We start from the raw sequence: 21,187 nt of genomic DNA, 5'->3' as shown, positions 1-21,187 counted from the left end.
AATTTGTACTGTCAAGAGGGAAAGTGTACCGCACGCATAATTAAGTATAAGTTCTAGTTTTGAAGAATTTTAAGATAATAGGTTTATTAGGTTTAGGTGACACTAAGGACAAAAGGAGTGAGACCTCCCTGAGCTGATGGCACTAACATCTGCTGTAATTGCTGAAGTTGTCTCATGGGCCATGAGTGCTCTGGTCACTTTAGGAAAATTAATTTGTTGACTAAAAAGGAAATGGCAGATCCAGTTTGCTATCCCTAAGGAGCCAAACTGCCAGAGGTAAGATTGGTTTTGAGTTCTTTTGTGAGCCGTTTCCAGAGAGTTACAAAGATAAACTTCAAACTACTCTCCTCCAAAATGATGATAAAGGCTGAGTAGAATTAATGAGGTTTCTCTATTAGATACTGATGTCTTTTTTAAAAAAGTACTCTGACCAGTACTCAAGATTGAAAAGTTGAGGTTTAATAGGGATGTTTTGCTCTATAATGGGTGAGGGTTGATCCTTCCTCAGGTGTTTGCAGCTGTTTCATGCTGTTAGGTGTGTGCCGAGGAGTATTTGTGTTTGAACGTTAGTGACCTCAAAACATGATTGGTCCCAAAGCCGTGGGGCCCTTCCTGTTGTCTGCAGAACATAACACTACTAAGGTATCGGCCTTTCATGTTCAGTCTCCTAGAGTTCTCTGGGGAATGCTGCTGCCCAGGACCACCTCCCCCTTTCTGAGTTCTTTCCACCCATCTTATTAGGAAGGAGAGGAATAGATGATGGTTTCTAACGCTGCTAATCTTTTTACACGTGGGAAACATGCCTGGAGTTACAGGCTGTCTTCTAGCAGTAGCTGCTACTACAGCTGGAGAGAGGAGCAGGGCCAAGAAATTGGTTATTCTACCTGAGTCCAGGAGTCTTTTCTTGATTCTCCTGACTCCGATAAAGGTTTTGATTGTTTGCCTGGAATAATGTGGAGATCATCTGAGCTAACTGAATATTTACTACATTCTGGAGGATTAGACCAAGTCCTATGTAAATGACTAAAAGGGTTTTTCATTTTAAAATGGTGGTGGTGGTGTTTTGCTTTTAACTGTGCATACTTACTAAATTTTTCAGTAACTATTCCTGTGGCCCATGACAGTAAACATAGAAACATAAGGAACCTTCAGAGTTAGTTACCAGGTGTTAGCTGTTGCAGACATGCATATTCCTAGATTCCAAGGGGGTTTTGTTTGATTTTGCCTTAAATTTAAGTGAGCCATTCATTATCTCTGGAAGATCAGGGAAAATTGGAAGTGATTTTAAGAATTCTGAACTGGCCCCGGCCGGGTAGCTCAGTTGGTTAGAGCACCATCCCCATACGACAAGGTCGCAGGTTCGATCCCTGGTCAGGGCACATACAAGAATCAACCAGTGAATGCTTAAGTAAAGGGAACAACCAATCGATGTTTCTCTCTCTCTCCAATGAATAAATTTTTTTTAAAAAGAATTCTGAACCAAAATAAGTTGTTTTGCCACGATACTGTTGACTGTTTCATAAATTAGGTACCAAATGTGAGCTCTTCCACATAATACTAAGACTGCTGGCTACTGCTTTGTAAACACCATTTTACTTACAATTGCTGTGGACTTGTATCCTCTGGAGTGTATAATTACTTTGCTACCTTTTCTCTTTCACTGCTGTGGTTTGGGTTTGCACTTACTTTTCGTTGTCACCCAGCCCCGCGGGACCGTCAGTGCGGGCGGGAGTGCCGACGGTGCAGGGGCCGCAGCACGTCAATCACGGCTGCACAGCTGGGGGCCGCCAGCAGCGCTGGGCCTGCCGGCAAGACAAACCACTAGCCCCTTTTTCCGCTGTAAAATTCAAAGACCCTTAATAAAATCTGTAATTAGCACAAAAAAGTTACGTGTCTTTATTGGGGGTGCTGTGGGGTTTCATTCGGGCTTTACGCCTTTGATTTCCGTATTTGAACAGTTAGGTCGAGGCCACTTCCCTAAGCTTTGGAATGTGGGATAAGTACCTAATTATGGTTTGACACGTCCATCTTCCAATCGTAACACAAGTCTCACGCGCTCCCCGTCACCACGCGGCCCTCTGAACGGGGCTCGGCCTTGCGGCCGGGGTGCACTGACCTTGGAGCCCGGAGCCCTCGTCCCAAAGCGGCGTCGAAGCAGCTCCTAGCAACGGGCGGAGTCGCGAACAGAGGCCGGGTTCCGACTAACGGCCGCGGCGAGGCACCCTGGGAAATGTAGTTCATCGTGGCGTCCCCTGTTCCCTTGGTCCCGACAGGTGAGCGGGCCTCGGACTACAACTCCCAGGATGCCTCGCGCCTCGCCTTTCTTTCGGAGACCTGGCGACTAAGAGATTGGCGTCCACAGGGCGCCCACGCCGGAGTCCTGGCCCAGCTGGGCCCGGACCAGCGACTATGGCTCGGACAGTTCCCAGCGGTAGCGCCTCCGAAGTGAAGGGTGCGTAACCCCGGGGGACTTCAGGGGCTGGGAGGATCGCGGGCTGCGCGGGGGTCGAGATGTGCCGGGCGCGCGGAGTCCCGGGACCGAGGCGGTGTCCGCGGGAGGACCCTCGCGGAGGGGCGGGCTCGAGAGTTTAAACTGGCGCGGAGTCGGCGGAGCGGCTGCGGCGACTGGGCGGCGCCTGTGGCCCTGGGGCCTTCGCGCGCCTCCGTTAGACGTGCGGGCGCCGAGTCGCGGGAGATGCCCGGCAGCGCCCGGCCGCGCTGAGACCGCGCGCGTCCGCGCCCGTAGGTGTGAGAGCTGCCGCTCCCGGGAGAGAGACACGGGCCTCCAGAGCGGCCCCCGCGGGTAACCCCAGGTAAACTCTGCAGGCGAGAAACACGACGGGCCGACGCCCGAGAGACGGGGATGACCCCTCCCCCTCCTTCCTCCCGCGGCCGCCCGAGGTCGCTTCGCGGGGCGCGGGGCGCGGGGCGGGGGCGGCGGCGGCGGGAGGAAAACTCTGAAGAAAACAGTCGTCTGTGAACGGGGCGAGCTGGATTTATAGTTAGTGTGAAAGACAGGATTTCCACGGCCCGTGAAAACCGGCCCTGGGGGGGAGTAACCCGCACGCGCACGGCTGGGTGTGCGGAGCGCGCCCCGGGCAGTAGTCGGGCTGCGGCCTGGGCGCCCCGCACCCGCACCCGCCCACCTCCTTCCCGAGAGGGGCGCCCGCCGCCTCAGCGCCCCCTTTCGGGCCAGGGACGCGGAGCTCGGCACTAAGCAGGCCTCGGGAGGCTCCTTGGGTCACTCGGGGCACTTCAGCGTCTGAGTTGCTTCCCCCCGAAGGAACGGTTCTTTTATGAAAGGAGGTTTCAACCTCTTGGCCGGTGCAGTGGGAGAAGCTTTGATGGGCCTGGGACTTAAGCATGGTTAAAGGTTTTCAGCAACCACTTACAATTTTCTTCCTTAGGGGAGCCTGAGCCTGAGCCTGAGCCTGAGCCTGAGCCTGAGCCTGGGGTGGGCAGACCCCAGATGAGCTGGCCAGCGCGGTGAAGGAGCCGCAAGCAGTGCCCAGAGCCTTGAGATGGTAGGCAGAATGCAGCGGGAGATGTGTGGAAATGGGAACCTGCCCTCTTCGCCCAAGATCGCCAGGGCATGGAGGACTGGGGGAGGGGGGCTTCGTGACCAGGACCCCAGGACCGGGATTGGTCCCTGGACAGGAGTGACATGGAACTTCTCCTTAAGCAATGAGCCAGCATTTCTTCTGAGCCTCTGAACCTACAGTTGGAAGCAGTTTTAAGTCTGTTGCTGGTATCGAGTCGGGCATACGGGATAGAGGAATAATGTTCCCAGTCACATTGAGTCCCGGCCGGGAGGGTTTGTGTGTCGCTTCTAGAATTCAGGCAAAAGGAGAGACTTCTTCGCATGGGTGGGGGGCGGCACCCACAGTGGCATCCCCGGCTGGTTAGTAGGGGCTGTTTCCATGCTTTGAATGAGTCTATCCTGATGAATCTCAGAGAGCATAAAGGGCTCACATCTCTAAGTGCCATCCGTGCTCCTTTTCCCTGTGGTGACTTGGCAAAAGGCAAAGCAGTTGATTCTACATTCTCGGTTTCAACGCACATTACTGTTTGTATGATTTCGTTAAAGTGATTTGTTTTTCCCATTTTAGGCATCAAAGACCAAGAAAGGGTTGAAAGGTGAGTGGAGAGATGGAACATCACCCATAAGCCAAAAATAATTCCCCCACCTTGGGTCCAAAAGTAACTTACATGTGTCTGTGTCTGAATGTTCCTGGTGGTTTCCCCATAATTCCATTGTGGCTTTCGTCTTTTAGGGGATTCCTAATGTTGCCTCATTGGCCCTTAGAGTAATCCAGAAATAAACAAGGAATGGGATTTGGAGAAAAGTCCTTCTCGCTGAGCTCTGTATCTAGAAGATCCAGAAGGACTCGGTTGGGGTTAAGGGTGGTGAAGGCACTTGGGCTAGATGTGAAAACTAATTCACTCACTCGCACTTGGGTTCCCGCGTACCCCATGGAAAAGTGGCCAAGGAGGCGTGTGTGCCTCCAGACCAGTTCTGGGGGTCTTGGGTGGAAGGGTTATAGGAGGCTGTCGGTATGAAAGAAGTTTGTGTGTGCCTAGAAATCCGTGACACTTTTCCCAGAGACACGCACTGGGCTTTGTTCAGAGCCTAAAAGACTGGCTTGTTGGCAGTGTGTCACATAGAACATAGGTTCTGCTAAAAATCTTCACCATCTTCAAGAAGGTTGAATTTTTCCCCTGGGGTCTTTCAACAAGGTCATGGGACTTGTTGCCAGAGAGTTAGAAAGCACCTCGTGGCCAGTGAAGAGAGAGCTAAGCCTAAGGTCCGAGGTCTGAGAGCCCTGAGATCCTGGGGTGAGGGCTCAATACCCATGGCTGTAGGACCATTCTTTCCTCCTGAAGTGCTGCCACTCTTTCTGTTCCAGACTCCATTGATGACATCCTTGAAGACCTCCTGGGGGATGAGAGTAAGTACCCCTTCCCAGAATTCCCTGATTTAGGCTTGTTTTTTGTTTTTAAAATTTTTTAAATATTTTATTAATTTTTAGAGAAGGAAGGAAGAGAGAGAGAAATATCAGTTGGTTGCCTTGCGCATGCACCCTGACCAGGGATTGAACCCACAACCTGGGCATGTGCCCTGACTGGGAATCGAACCCACCACCTTCTGGTGTACGGGGCAACACTCCAACCAACTGAGCCACACCGACTAGGGCTCTTCTTTTTTTTATAATTGAGATATAATTCACATAAAATTTGTTCTTTTGAAGTGTACATTTCGATGGCTTTTAGTGTATTCACAAAGTTGTACAACCATTACCACAGTCTAATTCCAGAATGTTTTCATCACCCTGTAAAGAAACTCATGCCCGTTAGCAGTCAATCCCCACTCTCCCCCCGCCCCCAACCCTAGGCAACCACCGATCTACTTTCTTTCTCCATGGATTTGCCTCTTCTGGACATTTCATATTAAATGGAATTGTACAGTATGTGGCTTTTGCATCTGATTTTTTTCATTTACCACAAGGTTTTCAAGGTCTCTTTCCATGGCTGGGCAACGTTCCATTGCGTGGATGTGCCATGTTTTCTTTGTTCGTTCATTAGCCGATGGCTATTTGGCTGGTTCCACATTTTGCCCAAGCTGTTAGGAATGATGCTGTTATGAGCATCCCGGCAGCCTTGGACCCTGGAAGTATATTGTTCTGCCTGCATTTCCGTGGGGTGGGGTGGGCATGGGTTCTTCACTTGTCACCAGTTGGCATTTAGGCTTCACCTCCTGCTTGGAAATAGACCACCCCGTCCCCATTCAGGTTTTTCAGGGAATAACATCAGAGCCCACCTGTGGGGCCACCTCCTTCCTGCAGACGGCCCTTCTCGCCGTCGAGAGGCCTGGGAGACAGCCTGGGCGCTCACAGCCCTTTTTGTGGTCACTCTAGGTCTCTGAGCCCAGCAACATCTTTCCTGTTCTCTCTGTTTTCCAGTGATGCTGCCTGAGAAGCCTGTGAAACTAGCTTCACGAGCCAGAGATAAGACGGGCATAGCCCAGACACTCCCTTCTGCAAGGGCTAGAACCAAGTAAGCACAGGACTGGTTGGGCAGCCATGACCCGGTTCCGTCCAGATGCTCTACCTCCCTGTCCTCTGCCTGCAACTTAACATGTGCCACCCTTCAGTGTCAGCCATCTCATCCTCCCCCCTCAGCTCTTGGTCGGGGAAGAAGACTTTGGGAGTGGAAAGAAAACGGAACTAGAGGTCGGAAGTCCTGGCTTGTAGGCCTGTGCCTGCTGCTTACTGTGTGACCTTGGGCAATCCCTGAACCTCTCTGGGCCTCAATTTCCTTATCTTCAGACTAAGAGGCTTGTCCTGGTTTGGTGATTGTCAGGTTGTTTGTTCTGAGGTTCTCCTGACAGTTGAGCCATAGTGAGGAGCTTTGAGTTTCCCACCCCACCTTTTTAGCCGCAGTGTGTCTGCTTCTCTCTCTCACCTGTTGTTTAACAGTTTGGTTTTAAAGAGTCCCTACTCCTTTTTTAAGAAGTTAAAAATCACTGCATTAGGTAGCCTGTGAACTTCCTTTCAGCAGCTCTGTTCCCCGGGGAAGAGCGGCTCTCCAAGTTCACCTGGACTCTAAGCTGTTCTTTTCCCAGTCACCTGGCGTCCTGGGGACGTGGGCAGTGCTCATTCCGCCCCTTTGCAGGTCCCTCCTGGAAACCGATGCCTTCGGCACCACGGCAGGCCTGGCAGGAGCTGAAGCCGAGGTGAGCCTGGTCTGGTGCCTACTCCCTACCCTCTCTACTTACTCCGGGAAACAGTGAGATGGGAAATGGAGGGGCTGCTTACAGAATGGTTCAGAAGGCCCTGAAAGCCAGCTTGTTCACAAGCCAGAGAATCCCCAGGGCTTCCGAGTTTCCAAAGCAACATTCCCTTCCTTCCCACCAGTGGGATGACCCAGGAGGTGGCGCTCCTGGCAGCTGCTGTGGCCCTGAGTGTTGCACCTTCGAACTGGCTCCTATAATAAACTCCACTGTGTCCAATCACCTGCTCAGTGGCAGGGTCTGAGTCCTGTGCTGGGAATGGTCTTCCTGGTGGGGAGGAGCAAAAGCAGCAGCACTTTCTGGGTCTCCACACCTGGGCAGGTTCCATTTCAAACGACACACAAGCGCCACATGAGGGCAGGACGCTCCTGTTCATGCCCCATTGCCCAGGCTCGCCCCTGCCCTAACAGAAGCAGGGCCACTAGGGGTGAGGGCCCTGGGCTTGAAGGGCCTTGACTAACACACGTCCTTCCCTCTGGTGAACTTAGGTTTCAGATGTCTCGGATGCAGACCCACAGGCCCTGCTCCAGACCATGAAGGTACTGGAGCAGCTTGCTAGTCCTGGGCCGGGGGGCGGGGTTGGGTACGGAATTTCTTGCTACGCCCTCATTCTCCCTAGTCTGTCCCTTTCAAGATCGCACTTTGAGCCCTTCCCAGGGCAGGAGTGGAGCTCATCTGTGAGCTATTGCCATCGGCCCCTCCAGGGATGGATCTCTGGTTTATGGAGATTCTCCCACCCAGAGACACATGGGCCAGGCCTCTGGGGACATGGGGCCAGCTCCCATCCAAAGTCTCACCCAGCTACATCCCTCCACACCCCACCACCTGGCGGGAAAGATAGGGAGACTATCTCCTTTTTCTGCACATCTCTCCCCATTGCCCTGCCAAGTCCCCTGCAGTAGAGCTGTCCTCTGATCAGATCAAGACCCAAGCTGATCTTGACAATGCAATTTAAGACATAAATTCTGAAGACTAATCTCTCAGTGCTTGGAGCATGGAGTCACTTAGCAACCACAGCTGAGCACCTGTGGGATCCCTCCCTCCTCCCCCTTTTCCAGGACCTGGACGACATGGATACGGATCTCTTAGGTCTGAAGAAGTCTCATCTAGCCTCTAGCAGAAGTGCTGCAAAGGGTTCTGGGAAAGAAGAGCTTCCTAGCAACCCCAAATCTGCTGGAGTGTTAACAGCTAGTGAGAAAGGCGAGTAAGACATAGCTCCTCAGATCTAGGGAGGCTTTGGAGACATGGAAGGTGCTTAGAAGGAAGCTTTCCTGTCTTGTGGGTTTTCTCTGCTTGGGGTGGAGAGGCCAAGAGCTAATTGTGTATGAGCATTTATGGTGGGGGAGGGGGACAAGTCGAGCTGCCTTCCTGGAGCTGTCCAGTCCCTCTGATTCCAACATGGCAGCTCGTGGAGAAGCCATTTAAGTAAATTGGAGACTTTTATGGTAACCTGTGCATCTCCCAAGTCCATGTCACTAGAGTGCTTGTGACTAGAGGGCAGGTAGCTTCCAGACCACGTTTCCCTGTCAGAAGCCTGTGTGAGATCTGGGGAAGTGCAGACACATCCCAGGGGCATGTCCACAGCCACAGTCCCTCAGCTCCATCTGGAAGAGGTGCATGCATCCTGCACCCAAGTCATTCTGTGGAAGAACCTCAGCCAGCAAGGGCCCAGGCCGTGACCTTGCCTTCTTTGCTTTCTGCAGGGGATGCCATTCCCACCAAGAAGCCCTCTCCCCCTCCCGGCAGCTTCGGGCATCGGTACAAGAAGTTTTCTTTTGAAGGTACCACAGGCCTTCCAGTCCCGCTTCTGGGACACTCTAGTTTGGGGAGAGGAGTAGCCTTGGCAGCGCTCACTGGCCCGAGTCGCTGTGTGTATCAGACAAGAAGCAGGCATCCGGTGCCACTGATTTAGTTCCTTGTGAACCCAGGGAGGGACGAATTATGTGTATTCACCTCAGTATTTGGGGAACTTATTTGCAAGAACTTTGAAGCCAGACATCAAACTGAAGATTTTATAAAGTATAGGAAAGGTTCCTTTCCCTTCGTGAATGCACAGATGTTTGATTTCTCTTCCAATGTCTGGGGACATTTCCAGAAGGCTGTGCCAGCAGCAGAGTCTGTGGCCACTGGCAAGCCTGGCACAGTCACACTGGACCACAGGCCCAGGGGCACTGTCCCACTCCCTGTCCCCGTGCAGAGCCTGGTCTGTGTCCAGATGCTGAGGGGCCTGTTCTGTATCAGTGCAGCTAGGAGAAAAGTAATAACCTAGCAGCCCCTCAACGCAGTGCAGGGCTTTCCTGGAGCGAGTGTACAGTCTGACCTGTGCTTTCCCTCTGCCCACGAGACTTGGAAGACCCACTGGCAGGACTTCTCTCCGACGATGAGGAAGGAATCACCAAGACGCTGCCTGGGACAGAGAGCAAAGAGGCTTTCGGAAAGAGCCCAGCCCCAGCCAGAGATCAAGGTAGGGAGGGCGGGCTTGTGTCTTGTCCCCGGGAAGATGCTCTGGGCATCCCGCTCACTGAACTTCCCAGTGCAGAGCCAGAGACCCGCCAGGCAGGGTCGCAGGACTGAGATTTGGGATCAAGAGATCATTCATCTCTTAAGAACAGGGTGGGGGGCGGGGAGCCTGGGAGTGGGTTGGGGTTGGGGTGGGGTCAGGTCCTGTGGAGGGACCACACATGTTTGATGCCTGCCGCCCCATCCAAAGATCAGGGTTGCAGGGAAATGCTTCTCTCAACCCATCACAGCATCACAGTTGAGGGCTGGATGGCTATGGGCATTGTGACCTGTGTTCTATCTCCTAGGCCCCTCCATTCCTCTAACCCCTGGGGACACCCCTGTCCGAAAGAAAGAAGAATCTCTTTTTGATGATGAGGATGACCTCATGGCCACCCTGGGGTTTGGAGATAGCCCCAAAGCAGAGAAGAGGCAGACAGGAGACCAGTAAGCATCCTTAAGAGGGGAGAGTCCCTGGCCAGGCTGCTGCTTCAAGTCTGGGGAGAAGCCAGGGGGTGGATATAGAATGGGCCCCAGGAGCCCCTCGTATTCATATGTAGCAGCCCTGTGTCCTGTCCTACAGGGAAGCGCCCCGCCCTGCTCGCTCCAAGCTGGATGAGCTGCTGGGCCGAGGCACTGCCGCCAAACACCTGGCTCGTCTGGGCACTGGCGAGCACCTAGACTTCAAGCTGGACAGGAAGTACCGGAGGCCACAGGGTGAGGGAGCTTGCGGGGTAGGGAGGGGGGTGGGAATGAATCCCCAGAGCAGGTTTCTACCACAACCCATAATAAGAACTAAGCTTTACATCATGATGCACACACAGTGCACGTTTATAACCGAGACAAGTGGCATGACAATAATTACCATGTTCCATACTGCTGCTGCTTTTTATTTACATGCTATTTGATTTATAAATACATTGGTTGCAACACATTAAGTTGGTGTCTCCATCTGCTAATAGGTAGCAACTCGCAGTGTGAAAGCCACTGCCGTGTTTCTCGGTGTCGGTCCAGGGCCATCTGTGGACTTGTTCTTGTCACACGCAGCTCATGGCCACCCCAAAGGGTGCTGGGCAGGGCCCACTAGTGCATTTTAGCAGCTCCCCAAGGATCTCTGAGTGCTGGGGTTGGAGACATGGGGCTGACACCCAGCCCCCGCCCGCCTCTTCCAGAGCAGCTTCGCCTGCCCACGCTTCACACACCATGCTGCCCGTTTAGCTGTCTTTAAACAGCTCTGTAGCCACGACAGGGTTCGACTCCCCTACCCTGGATCACAGGCTCCTTCATCCACAGACAAAGAAGATCCCTGGGGCAATGAGGGCTTCACCTTTGGGGCCTATCAGCCCACCGTGGCCTCCTCTGAGGGCCGGCAGTCCCGCCGGCAGGCAGGCAGGTAAGCAGGCCTACAGGGAGCTTGGCCTCCCACAGGCTGCCCACTGGAAACGGGTAGCCTCGCCCCATCCCACCGACAGTCGGGTTTGGAGGCCCCGCTGCGCAGGCTCTAGGCTCTGCAGTGCTGGAGGAAGAGAGGTTGCCCAGTCCCCCCTGTGTGGGCCAAGTTAGACTCCCCGGTTCCGCTCCCCGCCTCCTCGGAAGGGAGAGAATTATCTCAACTTGGGATTTTTCTCCCAGTATATATTTTAAACTCTATATTTTTAAATAATTTCAAACTGACAGGAAAGTTGTAACAACAGTACAGAGAACTCCCTCCTGCCCTTCGCCGAGACGCAGCAGTTGTTAACATGCCATGTTGGCTGTATTGGCCTTTCTTTCTAAATAACCCCTGCACATGCCAATGCTTTCCAACCCCTGCTGCACCAGCCAGTAGGACATGGGCAGTGGCCGATAAAGGAACCGGTAGCAAGATGACTGTTGCCGGAAAACCACTTGATCCAGCTGATTTCCTCTGGACACATGTGCCTGTGGTTGTCCTTTGGTTCTGTTCACTGCACATGGAACTGTCCCCAGTTCACATGATGGGTTTCAAGATGTTTCAAGATGTCTTTTTCGTGGTGTTTTACCAACAGTGCTCGCCGCCACTGCTCTGCCTCCTGAACTGGTGCAGGCGCTGTGTTTCCAGGGCTGGCTGTGCTGAGCCCGGGGGAACCGGGCCTCCTTGGTGTGGGCCTTGCAGTCACACACACACCTCCCCCCCCAGCAGTGGAAAGGGAAACTGGTCAGAGGTTCTTGGGACAGGCTGGTTGCCCTGTCCTAGACCCCCTCCTCTTTGTCTTGAAGTAGGTTCTCAGCAGAAGGTGGCATGGACCTCAAGGGAGAACCAGGTTCCAAGCAGAGCACCCCAGCAACAACCAGCCCCACCCACCCCAGGAAGGGCGGAGCGGACTGGCTGGGCCTCAGGGAGGAAGATGAGGACCTGCTCCCTCCCCCTCCCACCAGAGAGCCTCGGAGGGGAGGTTCGGCACTGTCCACACCCTCTGTGCCCCATCAGGAGAGCCAGCACTCTGCTCCAGGCCGGCACTCTGTCTCCACTGGGCTGCCCTCCTCCTTGGGGGCAGAGGCACCCCCCAAGGGTGCAGGTTCTCCTGCCAGAGCCAGCCAGCTTTCCCAGCTAGGAGCATCTGAGGAGGGGGAGGAGGACTGGCTGAGCCATGCCTTGTCTCTGAAGAAGTCCCGAGATCTTACCAGAGAAGAGCGTGCTGCCACTTCTAAGGGCCAGAACTCGGTGGGGGCCAGGGGCCGACCCCCTTCCAGCAGGTACTGGTGCGGGCTGCCGTCTCCAGTGGAGGGAGGACCGGGCAGGGTGTGGGTATAGGGAGTGCCACCTCTTCCCTGAGCTCCTCTTCCTCTGGATGATGCAGAGGGCTCAGACTTGGGAAAATTGCCAGGATGGGATGGTGGGAACAGGAGGAGGCCAAGGGGAGGCAGGAAGAGGAACAGCCTCACAGCCTCACGCTGGGGCCTTGTCCTGTCTTCGTCCAGCCTGACCTGGACCCCTACCACCTTCACTTGAACGTTTACTTCCTCAGCCAACCTGTGGCTAGTCCTCAAGGGCTTGAGCATGCAGGTGCAGGAGGGACCTCAGGACCAGCAGCACAGAAGCCGCCTGCCGAGGCTGCCGCCTCGGGGTACGTCTGCAGCTGGGGCCCAGGGTGGAGAGAGGCACACTGGGGGCCAAACCGGGCCTCCTCTGACTTAGGCAGATGGTACATAGTATTCGATACCTCGCATCAGGCCCACTGATTAAGGAGTTTCCAGAAGCCTGGGCCCCACTATACTCCCTGAGGTCTCACTTTGTTAAACTGCCAGCCACTGGGGCCTTTCCAGTCGATGTAATGTGAACCTCTTTTCCTTTCCTGCCACCCCCATCCCTGTGTCCTCAGGTCCCCCATGACTTGGAAACCAGCCGCCTTGTCCCTCTATGCAGGCAACTCAAAGAAGGACACAGCCCCTGGAGGCCTCTCTGGCACGGGTTTGTTTTCTGCTTTGCTTGGGGGTTAAAATCTGGGTGAGAAAGAGGCACTTTGGGCTTCCTTTGGAGTTCCCAGAAGAGAAGTGATGCCACACACACACACACAGAGACACACACACACACACACACACACACACACGAGACCTTGGGCCTTCATGGGCCTCCTTCCTGTTCAGTTCTCTGCTGTCAATTTTTCAGACCCTGCGATGTGTTTCCCGAGCTCCCAGGAACCCACAGGGCTTTCTCTGCCTGTCCAGGTAGGGAGGGCTGACAACTAGATATAGGTCTTAGGCCCATGATGCAATTCTCCCGTGCTCAGAGGCCACACCAGGATATCAGAGAGTGCACCCGGGCTCTCCCATCAGTACTTTCCTGCACTTGGAGCCTTGTCAGGCAGAGCTGGGTGCTAACTTGCCAATACCAATAGGGACTTAGAGGTGCCGCCAAGGCAGGGTAGCCGGGAATGCTCTAATCAGAAAGCAGGGTTGTAGGTGTCTTGTTCTGTCTAGAAAGCCTCCTCCATCGTGGCCATCCTCCCTCCACACCTCCATGTTTCCCAGGTGTGGCAGTCACTTCTGACCCCTGGGACTAGGGAGCCTGGCCCACAGGATCATGTCCCTGATAACCCAGAAGCACCTTTGGAGATGGGGCTTGGTGGGCAGCCAGCAGAAAGCAGGATAGCTGTCAACATTTGGACTTCAGAGCTGACAGAAAGGGCCAGTGTCATAAGCTTTTGTCATTGTTAAGACAGCTGGATCTCAGCCATTCGTCCAGGAATCTGGACTGCTGTTGGGAGGATGCTGTCCTGAGGAAGAAGGGAGACTCATTCTAACCAGACCTGAGTGGGGAGAGCGGTGACCATGTGGCTCTAGGGCCTCATCCTTGGTCTCTAGGTGTCAGGTCCTAACCCCATCTGCAGCCCCTTCTCAGATGCAGGGCCTGTGAGGCCCAGAGATAGCTGTGCTCCGCTGAGTCCCTGCCCCTCCCTAACCTGGGACATGTCTCACCCTCTCCTATAGTCCCCACTCCTGGAATCCCTGGCGCAGAGCAAGCTGCCGGGCACAGGATACCAGAAGCAGCTCCTGGCTGCTCAGGTGCAGCTTCAGAGTGGCACTGCCCAGCTCCAGGCTGAGCTTCTGCAGAGTCAAGCCCGGCTGGCAGAGCTGGAGGCCCAGGTGAGGGTCAGGGGCAGCTGACTGTGGGTGCAGGGTTGCAATGGGAAAGTGTCACTGTGAGGGCTGGAAGCCTTCCCCAGGGGGCCCAAGGGACTTGCCTCCATGCTGTCCATCTTGCTATCTCAGGTGCGGAAGCTGGAGCTGGAGCGAGACCAGCATAAGCTGCTGCTGGAGAGCTTGCAACAGCGACACCAGGCTGACCTGGAGCTCATCGAGAATGCTCACAGGTACCCCTCCACCTGTGGCCTCCTGGGCTTCCCAAGGCTCATAGCCTGCCCCAGCTGATGTGTTCCAAGAGGCCCTTCGGGTGGCCACCCTCGCCTTCTGCACCCCACAGCTGGGTGTTTTGTTGGCAGAAGCCGCATCAAGGTGCTAGAAACATCTTACCAGCAACGGGAAGAACGGCTGCAGAGGGAGAATGCGGAGCTGTCCGCCCAGTACCTGTCACACTGTCAGGAAGCTGAGCAGACCCGTGCCGAGCTCACCGCCCAGCACCAGCGGCGTTTGGCAGCTGTAGTGCAGGAGAAAGACCAAGAGATGGAGCGGCTCCGGGAGCTGCAGCGGTGAGGGCACCGCCCAGGGCCAGGCTGGCAGGGGAGCAGGCTTCCAGGGTAGCCAGGGCAACCTGATTGCCATGAGACCCCCACACCGTGACTCAGCAGCCTTTGAACCGAGGCCTGTCCCCTTTCCTTCCATGCGAAGACCCAGGCCAGCACACTGACCCATCCCACCCATGAGTGGGGGGAACACTGCCCCTACAGAGGTGGGAAGGGGTACCCACAGTGCCCACGTTGTTTGTCTGGGCCTGGCAGCAGCAAGCACATGGGCTAACTTAGCCCAGGTCAATCCACTCACCTTCTGGAACTCTAGTTACTGGATCGACCCTGGAAGTGGTTTGTGCTGGGTGCCTGGTATAGTTGCCATTCTAGGTTAGAGCAAAACTAAGAAAAGGTACCTAAGGGAGCTGGCTGATGAGGACAGAGCCAGCCTTTTAACACTACTCAGTCCAGACGTGCCTGCTTTTCCTCTGTGTAGTGTCCTTTGCTGAATAACGGAAGGAATCTACCCCTTAGATAGTGGATGTGGCATTAAGGCACCAAGACAGATAAGGCTGAAGAGCCAGGGAAACTGAGGCAGTGCCTGGAGGAGGAGGAGGGGAGGCCTGGGAGCAGTGCACCCAGAGATACGCTCCTCCCTCGGGAAGCTGCCCACAGTCCACCCTCCCCACGGCCCTGTAGGGCCTCCATCCTGGAGATGCGCAAGGACCATGAGGAACAGCTGCAGCGGCTGAAGCTGCTGAAGGACCGAGAGATTGATGCTGTCACCAGTGCCACCTCCCATACTCGGTATGTGTCTGGTCCAGGCCCTACCCACTCCAAGGGGGTGGTGCTGCGGTCCCCAGGCCACGGTGACCAGATCCTCCCCAGGTCCCTGAATGGCGTCATTGAGCAGATGGAGAAGTTCTCCAGCAGCCTGAACGAGCTGTCCTCCCGTGTGGAGGCCTCGCACCTCACCACCACCCAGGAGCGGGAGCTGGGCATCCGGCAGCAGGACAAGCAGCTCCGAGGTACCGCATAGGCCTTGCATCCCTTCCTCCTCTCCCATCTTGGTGGGAGGTGGGCAGACAGTGAGTGCCCTGTGGGCCACCCCTAGCACTGCAGGAGAGGCTGGGCCTGCAACAGCGGGACATGGAAGAGGAGCGGAGCCGGCTCCAGGAGGTCATCGGGAAGATGGAGGCCCGCCTGAACGAGCAGAGCCGGCTGCTGGAGCAGGTGAGGCCACCTTCATCCAGGCAAGGCCTGTCTCCTACGGCCCCCAGGGAATGTCCATAGTACTCTGAGCTCACCTCCTGGCCTCAGGACTTCCCTCTGAAATGTCTCCTGCCTTTCCTGCCCACCTCCGCAAGTGCCCTCGCCCACTGCAGCTGAGCCCCTCTGCCCATCAGCTGCACGTCCCGCTTTCTCTCCAGCCACTTGAATCTGTCACAATAGCTGATGCCTGTGACCTTGGAAGAGATGTTCTTGCCTAACAGACACATTTTGAATTCCCTACATATCTTTCACACAGAAGAGTGAGCTCTATTCTTCAAAGAATACCTTTTGTTTTTTTTACTAGGTTATAACATACATTTCACTGAAAAAATTAAACTACAGAAACAATAAAGAAAAAATGGAAATTATTCACTAGCTAGAGATAGCCACCGATGATATCATGTATGTCCTGTGGACATACCAACATGTAGATATAGATAGTTTTATATTATGGACCATATTTATTCAGTTCTTCATTTGGTAACTTTATTAAGCCCCTGCCTCGGTCCAGGCCCAGTCAGCTTCTAACCTCATGCTGTGTGTGTCCTGTGTTCCCTGCCATGTGCAATGTCACTCTCACCCTGTGCTTTGCCTGCTTGGTTGCTGGGAAGCAGGCAAGGCCAGTGCTCACTGGTAATTCAGAGACCAGAGATGCTGCTGCCTCTGGAGCCTCCCAGCAGAGGTCCCTGAGCCGTTAAGCCTTGGTGCAGTTAATCAGTGGCTGGACCCTTAAGCCTTCTCGGGTGTCCCTCATTTTGCACCTCTCTGGAAAGGAGGTGTTTGTGACACAGGTGGGAGGTGCAGATAGCTTTGCACAGCAGGCAGGCTTGACTGGGGGCAGGTGGAGCACAGAGGGGGAGCTCATTCTCAGCCCTGACCGGCATCAGGAACGCTGGCGGATGAGTGCTGAGCAGTCCAAGGCGGAGTCCACACAGCGTGCCCTGGAGGAGCAGAGGAAGATCATGGCCCAGCAGATGGCCATGGAGCGGGAGGAGCTGGAGAGGGCCAAGGTGAGTCCAGCCACACCATATTCAGCTGCTGTCCCTGCCCTTATTCCCAAGGATGCTCACCCCTCGCCTTTGTGCCCTTGTCCCAGAGTGCTTTGCTGGAGGAGCAGAAGTCTGTCATGCGCAAGTGTGGGGAGGAGCGGAGGCGCCTGGCAGCCGAGTGGGCCGAGTTCTACGCACAGCAGAAGCTGAGTAAGGAGAGGGCTGAGCGAGAGGTGGAGCGGGTGCTGCAGGTGGACACCCATCGGGAGGGCACCCTCATCAGCCTGGCCAAGGTAGGACCCTAGAGCCGCCAGCCCTGCCTGGTCCTCTGTCTGCTCCTCCATCGGGATGGGTCTGCTTAGCAACAGGCACAACAAGAGTATCAGAATTAAAACCACAATAATCATAGAATAATAATAGCTTCATTGTACTGTCCTAGGTGCTTTATACATGTTGCTCATTCAATCCTCATCATGTCCGCATGACTTAGATACTCCAGAGATGAAGAACCTGGGGTTCAGAGAAGTTGAGCCCAGGGGTGAGGGGTAGCACCCAGACATGGGCCCCCCAGGCCTGTCTGACTGATCCTGGGACCCCCTATCCCACCGCACCCTCCCAGAGGCAGGGTCAGGTAGAGCCACAGCCACGAGGCAGGCAGGCTAGGGGCACTTTGAACCCTGAGCAGAGCCCAGTTCAGGACAATACAGTGGAAGCGTTGCCATCTCCAGGAGCAGGCAGAGCTGAAGATCAGAGCAAGTGAGCTCCGAGCCAAGGAGGACCAGCTGGCGGCTGAGAGGGAGGCTCTGGAGCGGGAACGGCAGGAGCTGCGGCTGGAGAAGGAGAGGGTCAGCGCTGCCGCCCTAGGCATCAGGCGCCGAGCCGAGGAGGTGGAGAGGATGAGCCAGGTTCCAGGCAGCTCAGCTCGGGGCATGGCAGGGGCTCGGGCAGTCCTGACCTCAGCCAGCCTGGCTGACCCTGGTGGCCTGCCTGCAGGTGGCCTCAGAGAAGTACCAGGAGGGAGAGCAGGCATTGCATGAGGCACGGCGGGTGCAGTCGGAGCAGCAAACCCGGCTACAGCTGATGCGACGGCAGCTGGAGCAGCTGCAGCAGCAGGAACAACACATGCACCAGGCAAGGCCCCTCTCAGCTCTGGCTCCTGCCAGTCTAGCTCCACTGACACCCCCCCCCCCACCTCCAGCCTCCCACCCTCACAGCCGTGACCTTCTCTCTGGGGACGGGGAACAGGAACATCTGAATCTGGCCCAGCAGAGGCTGCAGCTGGACCAAGTCAGACAGGACCTGCCCTCCAGCCCCATGGGGCTGTTTGCCAAGGCACAGGGCCTGGCATCCTCTGGCCCAAGTGGTAAGTGCCTCTACAAGAATGGGACTTTGACCACTGGGCGGGGCAATGTCAGGAGCATCAGATCCATGTCTCCCTCTACTCAAGTTAGGGGGCTAGCTGGGTTTTAAAGTTATCTTGTTACTACTTTTTTACAGAAGCAGTGCATGTTCATTATAGAAAATTAACTTTGAAAATGGAGGGAGAAAAACTTTTTTTGAAAGTTACTCTCAGCCGCACTTTCTAGAGAGAACTACCTTTAACATTTTGGTGCATAGCGTTCTAGACTGCCATGTGTGTTTTTAAAAACAAAATTGAGCCTGGCTGGTGTGGCTCAGTGGTTGAGCATTGACCCATGAACCAAGAGCTCACTGGTTTGATTCCCAATCAGGGTACATGCCCAGGTTGTGGGCTGAATCCCAAGTAGGGGGTGTGCAGGAGGCAGCCAATCGATGATTCTCTCTCATCGATGTTTCTCTATCCCTCTCCCTTCCTCTCTCTCTAAAAATCAATAGAAAACATTGTTTTAAAAAATTGACATCTCATATATTGTTTGGTACTTTGATTTTTTTTACTTGGAAATATACATACGGAGCATGTTTTCATATCAGTAAACATTTAACCATAATTTTTAATCAGCATAAGTTTCCATTATGAGGCTGTTCCATATTTTTTATTTTCTATTGAGTGATTTTTTTGTCACTAAGATAAAGAGCACATTAGTAAAAATATTTGTACATACATCTCTGCACCTCTGATTATTTCCCTAGAATAAAGTCCTAGAATTGGACTTGCCAGGTAAAATCCCCTGAGCATTTTCAAAAGCTTTTCAGAGTTGGTGGATGTGCCAGAAGATTGGTTCTGGCTGCACCCACCCACAGTGGTAAGAAGGCCCCTGCGAGACAGGCTGTGGCCGTCGTGTCCTCCCACCAACACTTGGTCCCTGACCTCCTCAGCTTTTTCAGCCATCGTGGCTCCTGTTCCCGCCAGTCCTCAGGGCAGCCAGCCGCCAGCCAACCTAGGCCCTTCACTCCTCCACGCCAAGCTGGTGCTGTTGAAACACACAGCTGAGCAGGTAAGCATCCCGTAGCAGGGGTGGCCCAACCCAGGCCTGCCATTCCCCCTGATCCCAGGGGTCTTCATGGTCACACTGGTGACAGGCAGCTCAGGGCAGTCAGACAGGAGCACATCCTGGCCCTGAGGAGGGCTGAAGCCACCCCTTGGAGGAGAAAAGTGCACATTGCTTAGTGACCATCTCTGAGACCTGCCCTGTAAGCCAGATTCTGTTCGAAGCCATTGCTTGTATCATGTCAGTGGAACCTCACAGTAAGCCTGTGATGGTAGTTACAGTAGTTCCCACTCACGGAGCATTTCCTGTGTTTCAGGCTCTGTACTGAAACTCTGCCCTCCCCAGCTCTACAAGGCAGATAATGCTGTTCTCTCTAGTTTACAGACAGGCTTAGAGAGGTGCAGTCATGTGCTAGCAAGTGGCCTTGCCAGGACTGAGACCTGGTCTCACTTCTCCCTCCAGGTCCCTCCTTCAGCCTCCAGCTTCCCAGAGCGAGGGAGGAAATGGGGAGGGGCCCTGAGTGAGGGCTGGCTCACTAGCACCTAGGGATCCCCCTCTCAGTCCCTCAAGCCTATGTCCCTGTTCACAAAAGTGGTACAGGAGGGAGCCAGAGGGTGACTACTCACTCAGCTCTGCATTTCAGGACCGAGACTTCTTGGAGAATGAACAGTTCTTCCTGGAGACCCTGAAGAAGGCCTCCTACAATGTGACATCCCACTCAGCCTGAAGGGCCCTGCTGCCTCAACAGAAGACTCCGACCCTGACACTCTCTCCTGCTGCCCACTGGCTGCCAATCCAGGGAGGGGGTGCCCAGGGCCTGATAACAGCTCTGCCTGTGGACAGGGTGCAGGGGCATTCCTTCTGAGCATGCCAGCCGTGGCTGAAGCTGCAGGTGTCCCCGTGCCTCTAAGGTTTGAGGTACAATGGCCTCTGGGGAGACAGTGCTGAGAGGCTCAGCCCCAAGACACTGTCAGCCTCAGCTTTGGTTCTCTCGCCCTGAAGATGTCCAGCTGGGACCCCAGGGTCCACCTGGGCTCTGTGGACCCCTCCCGTCCTCTGCAGGCAGATGGTTGGGGGATCTTTTCACCTGCTCCTCTTCTGAGGCAGGGTGTCTTCTCAAGGGATGCCTAAGAGGCCAGCAGAGACAGCACAGGGTCCCTTCCCTACTGGGTGTGTGGAGTAAGACCACATGTTTTGAAGGGTCTCCTATCCTCCTGGCCACAGGTAGGGGATGCAAGGGCAGGAAGGGTGCCGTGCCCAGCCAGGTTTTCTCTCACAGTCCGACGTGCTCTTGGGACTCAGCTAGCCCTTCATGCTTACCCAAAGCCCGAGTGATTAGCTCGGCATGGACACTGGCTTTGCTGGCTGCTTCTCACAGGCTCCCCAGAGGCTGGCGGAGGGAGGGGTGGGGAACAGGACAGGAAGGCTGCTTTTGTGTTCACCTACCACAAGGCCACAACTGGGTGGGAATGAAGACAGAGCCGGGCCTCTGCCCTGGGAGGGTAGGAGCACTGGGAACCCTGAGGGACGCACCCAGGATGTCCCCTAAGGTGGGCACATTTCCACTTGTGGTTGGGCCAAGACCAGCTGGAGGGGTACCAGGAGGAGAGGGGTAGGAATTGCAGTTACTTGTAAAGCGGCTTCTCTCGGTGAGCTTATGACCGTCCATGGAAAGAACATGTCCTCGAGCAGGAAGAGCTGAGTGGGCCTTGAACAGGCAGTTTGTGTGTCTGTCTCAGAACAGCTTTCAGAGGGATCTTACTTGTTTACCAACAGTTTACACCATGTTGGACCCATCAAAGTGCTATATATATTTTTAATCCAGCCAGTTCGTTTCTTGCATTATTTGATTTAGAGATAGCCCTTCCCTTTCCTGTTTTACAATTTCACTGTGTATGCACGTATGTGTCCACAATACAGAATATTGATTTGTGCGTTTAAAAATCGATTTAGCGCTGGCCAGCGTGACTCAGTTGGCTGGAGCACCGTCCCATACACCAGAAGGTGGTGGGTTCGATTTTCCGGTGGGGGCACGTGCCTAAGGCGCGGGGCGATACCTGGTGCGTGGGGGAGGCGCAAACGTTT

General features: G+C 54.6%; 1 protein-coding gene across 1 annotated transcript; it reads left to right on the top strand.

The window, feature by feature from the left end:
- Window positions 1-4,089: 4,089 nt before the first annotated feature.
- On the top strand, window positions 4,090-20,926 carry FBF1 (Fas binding factor 1). Its single transcript, XM_016212447.2, has 28 exons — window positions 4,090-4,137; window positions 4,908-4,949; window positions 5,961-6,054; window positions 6,673-6,733; window positions 7,279-7,329; window positions 7,849-7,990; window positions 8,494-8,571; window positions 9,135-9,254; window positions 9,598-9,736; window positions 9,873-10,006; window positions 10,583-10,682; window positions 11,531-12,004; window positions 12,277-12,375; window positions 12,631-12,719; window positions 12,918-12,976; window positions 13,739-13,894; window positions 14,021-14,121; window positions 14,251-14,457; window positions 15,133-15,240; window positions 15,322-15,461; window positions 15,548-15,666; window positions 16,593-16,715; window positions 16,802-16,987; window positions 17,423-17,599; window positions 17,688-17,825; window positions 17,940-18,057; window positions 18,990-19,108; window positions 19,746-20,926. Coding segments are annotated over exons 2-28 (3,417 nt in total). The 5' UTR covers window positions 4,090-4,137; window positions 4,908-4,948; the 3' UTR covers window positions 19,830-20,926.
- Window positions 20,927-21,187: the final 261 nt, after the last annotated feature.

This window comes from Miniopterus natalensis, chromosome 17 (assembly GCF_054644295.1).
Source record: "Miniopterus natalensis isolate mMinNat1 chromosome 17, mMinNat1.hap1, whole genome shotgun sequence".
NCBI lineage: Eukaryota > Metazoa > Chordata > Mammalia > Chiroptera > Miniopteridae > Miniopterus > Miniopterus natalensis.
Note: the sequence above shows the minus strand (reverse complement) of the source record. Positions and strands in the feature narration are given on the sequence as shown.

What these genes read in the sequence shown, in the direction of transcription:
- FBF1 (XM_016212447.2), top strand. An exon ending in GTTAACAGCTAGTGAGAAAG is followed by an intron (nt 7,991 to 8,493) that starts GCGAGTAAGACA and finishes TGCTTTCTGCAG; the next exon opens with GGGATGCCATTCCCACCAAG. An exon ending in TGAAACACACAGCTGAGCAG is followed by an intron (nt 19,109 to 19,745) that starts GTAAGCATCCCG and finishes TCTGCATTTCAG; the next exon opens with GACCGAGACTTCTTGGAGAA.